The 2177-nt window shown below is 44.7% G+C and overlaps 1 protein-coding gene across 1 annotated transcript; it reads right to left on the reverse strand.

Moving 5' to 3' along the window:
* Positions 1–550: 550 nt before the first annotated feature.
* On the reverse strand, positions 551–1398 carry LOC107081446 (heat-stable enterotoxin receptor-like; the record flags this gene model as incomplete). Its single annotated transcript, XM_015369621.1, has 4 exons — positions 551–631; positions 709–803; positions 1003–1101; positions 1224–1398. Coding segments are annotated over 4 exons (450 nt in total), but the record flags the coding sequence as incomplete, so codon positions are not given.
* Positions 1399–2177: the final 779 nt, after the last annotated feature.

Below are 2177 nucleotides of genomic sequence, written 5' to 3' on the forward strand. Positions count from 1 at the left end.
CTGAGTTGCCGCCATGTGATTGGCTGCTTAGAAATTAAGTGTTAACGAGCAGTTGGACAGGTGTACCTAATAAAGTGGCCGGTGAGTGTATATTACATGAGTAAATACAAAAGATTGCTTGTTGTTGTTTGTAGAAAGGTTTTTAGCAGAATATTGTGTTTTCATTTGGAGGAAAGCCCTGCAGAGATTACTTCCTGCAGCATCTCGGAAAGAACAACCTCATCCATTAGCTGGTGGTCACTTTCTAAGCTGCCGTTATTCAGTCTGTCCATTACTGTTTGGGTCGGCTTATCTACAAAAAATGAAGGGTTGAAACTACAACAGTCAGGGCTGATTTCAACACATCCAGGACTTCTGACGTCAGGAAAAGGGGATCTGACGTCTCTGCAGACCCCACACATCCTGGACATAAATGCTTCAGACTTACCTTCCACACAGTATTTAATAAATCAAACAAGTCAAATTCTTGCCAAAACCTGCCAAAGCATGCTTCTAAAACCAGCATTTTCACAAAGGCTTGTCAACCTTTTGTAATCTGAGATCATTTCTCTTACGTTGTAGGCGGAGTAGGAAGGTCGTAGTCTTTCCCAGTTTCTCCTGTCAACCAGTAAGTCATCTCTGTACCTTTACCCTGAGGAAATTGACCAAAAGCTCATCAGAAGCCGAACCGACTGCTTCATTACATGGAATAAAGAGGCTAATACTTACCTTTAGGTACGTTTCTCCTCTGAGCTCGTACTCAAACTTGCACTCTGTCCTCTGCAGGATGTGTATTGTGGGCTCACTGACGTGGATCCGCAGGGCTGGAGGATGAGAACCAAACAGACATTGGGGGAAATGAGCCTAACCTGCTTCCCTGAATGCTTCAGTACCTTCAATAGAGCATGTTGTAGTGAGACTAATGTGGAGTAACATGAACAGAGGGAGTAGCAGCAGGAAATGTCCGTTTGACTCAACGTCTCATTAACTGCCTGTCAGAGTGAATGTGTGTGCTCTGCTCACGATGTCCTGAAGACTCCATCCGAGACGCTGTGTTCACTGTGTCACCAAATAAACAATATCTGGGCATCTTTATCCCCACAACACCTGCTGCACAGGGACCTGGAGACAAGGATCCAACAGTTGAAACTAAACTATATTCAGGAAACCCTTAAAGCTGTGAGCAGGACCTCATCTTTGTGAAAGTTAAGCTGCAGAGATGTGAGCAGGGATGTCTTGTTTACCTGAGTGCACGCCGATCCGTATCCACACAGGGATGCCGGGCAGGTGTCTGAGCTGGAAGGTGCCCATGAAGGATAGGATGTCCAACGCCATGCGGCAGATGTCCACCGCATGCATGTTCCCGTTCCTCCTTGGCAGACCGGACGCCACCATGTAGGCATCACCTATTGTCTCCACCTGACAGGAAATTTAAAGATTTATATCTGCAGAAAGTCCCATCTGCCAGTAGGTTCCCTTATATTTATTGGCTCCACTTGTGAAGGTGTATAAAAAAAGCATTAAACATATAAAAAAAAATCTAGCTTTTAATTTCTAATTAAATCTGAGCCGCTTATGCTGTTTCTCTTCATTGTGGTGAAGGATTTAATTTTGACCTTGGAACACAGCTGGTTTTATGCTTAGTTACCCATTAGTTTATTGATATCAATATGTTTTTAATTTGTATTCTGCTGAATGAAACAAAGACACCACATTTGGGTTCAAAATCTCCTGGTTTTTTAAAAAAGTTGTTAATGCAATAATTCTAAGGGTTTTAGAATAAAAAGGCACCACATTATGACAGATCCTCCACCGTGCGTAACAGTGCACACAAGGGGCTTGTAGATGTTGGGATCTGGAGATCTGTCCACCTTTCTCCAGCAGAGGGCGCCCTAGGTCTCCTGGAGCTGAAGCTGACTACCACACCTGCGGCTGATTTGCTCATCAGGGAGATCAGCATATAAGCAGCAGCAGGACTACTCTTCAGCGCCAGAGTGTTAAGCCAGTTACGGTTAGCAAGCCTGAGCCAACCAGCCTGCCTGATTCTCTGACTCCCTGAAAGCCTGACTAGAATCTAATCAGTTTTTTGTCCTCTCTGCCTCCTAGGAAGAACCCGACTGAAGCCTGAAGCTCTGGAAGAGCGTCTCAACTGAAAACCTGCCTGCCTGCTCTCAGTATCAAACCTGAAGATCAAACTG

The sequence above is a fragment of the Cyprinodon variegatus genome, unplaced genomic scaffold (assembly GCF_000732505.1).
Source record: "Cyprinodon variegatus isolate N-32 unplaced genomic scaffold, C_variegatus-1.0 Scaffold5057, whole genome shotgun sequence".
Taxonomy (NCBI): Eukaryota; Metazoa; Chordata; class Actinopteri; order Cyprinodontiformes; family Cyprinodontidae; genus Cyprinodon; species Cyprinodon variegatus.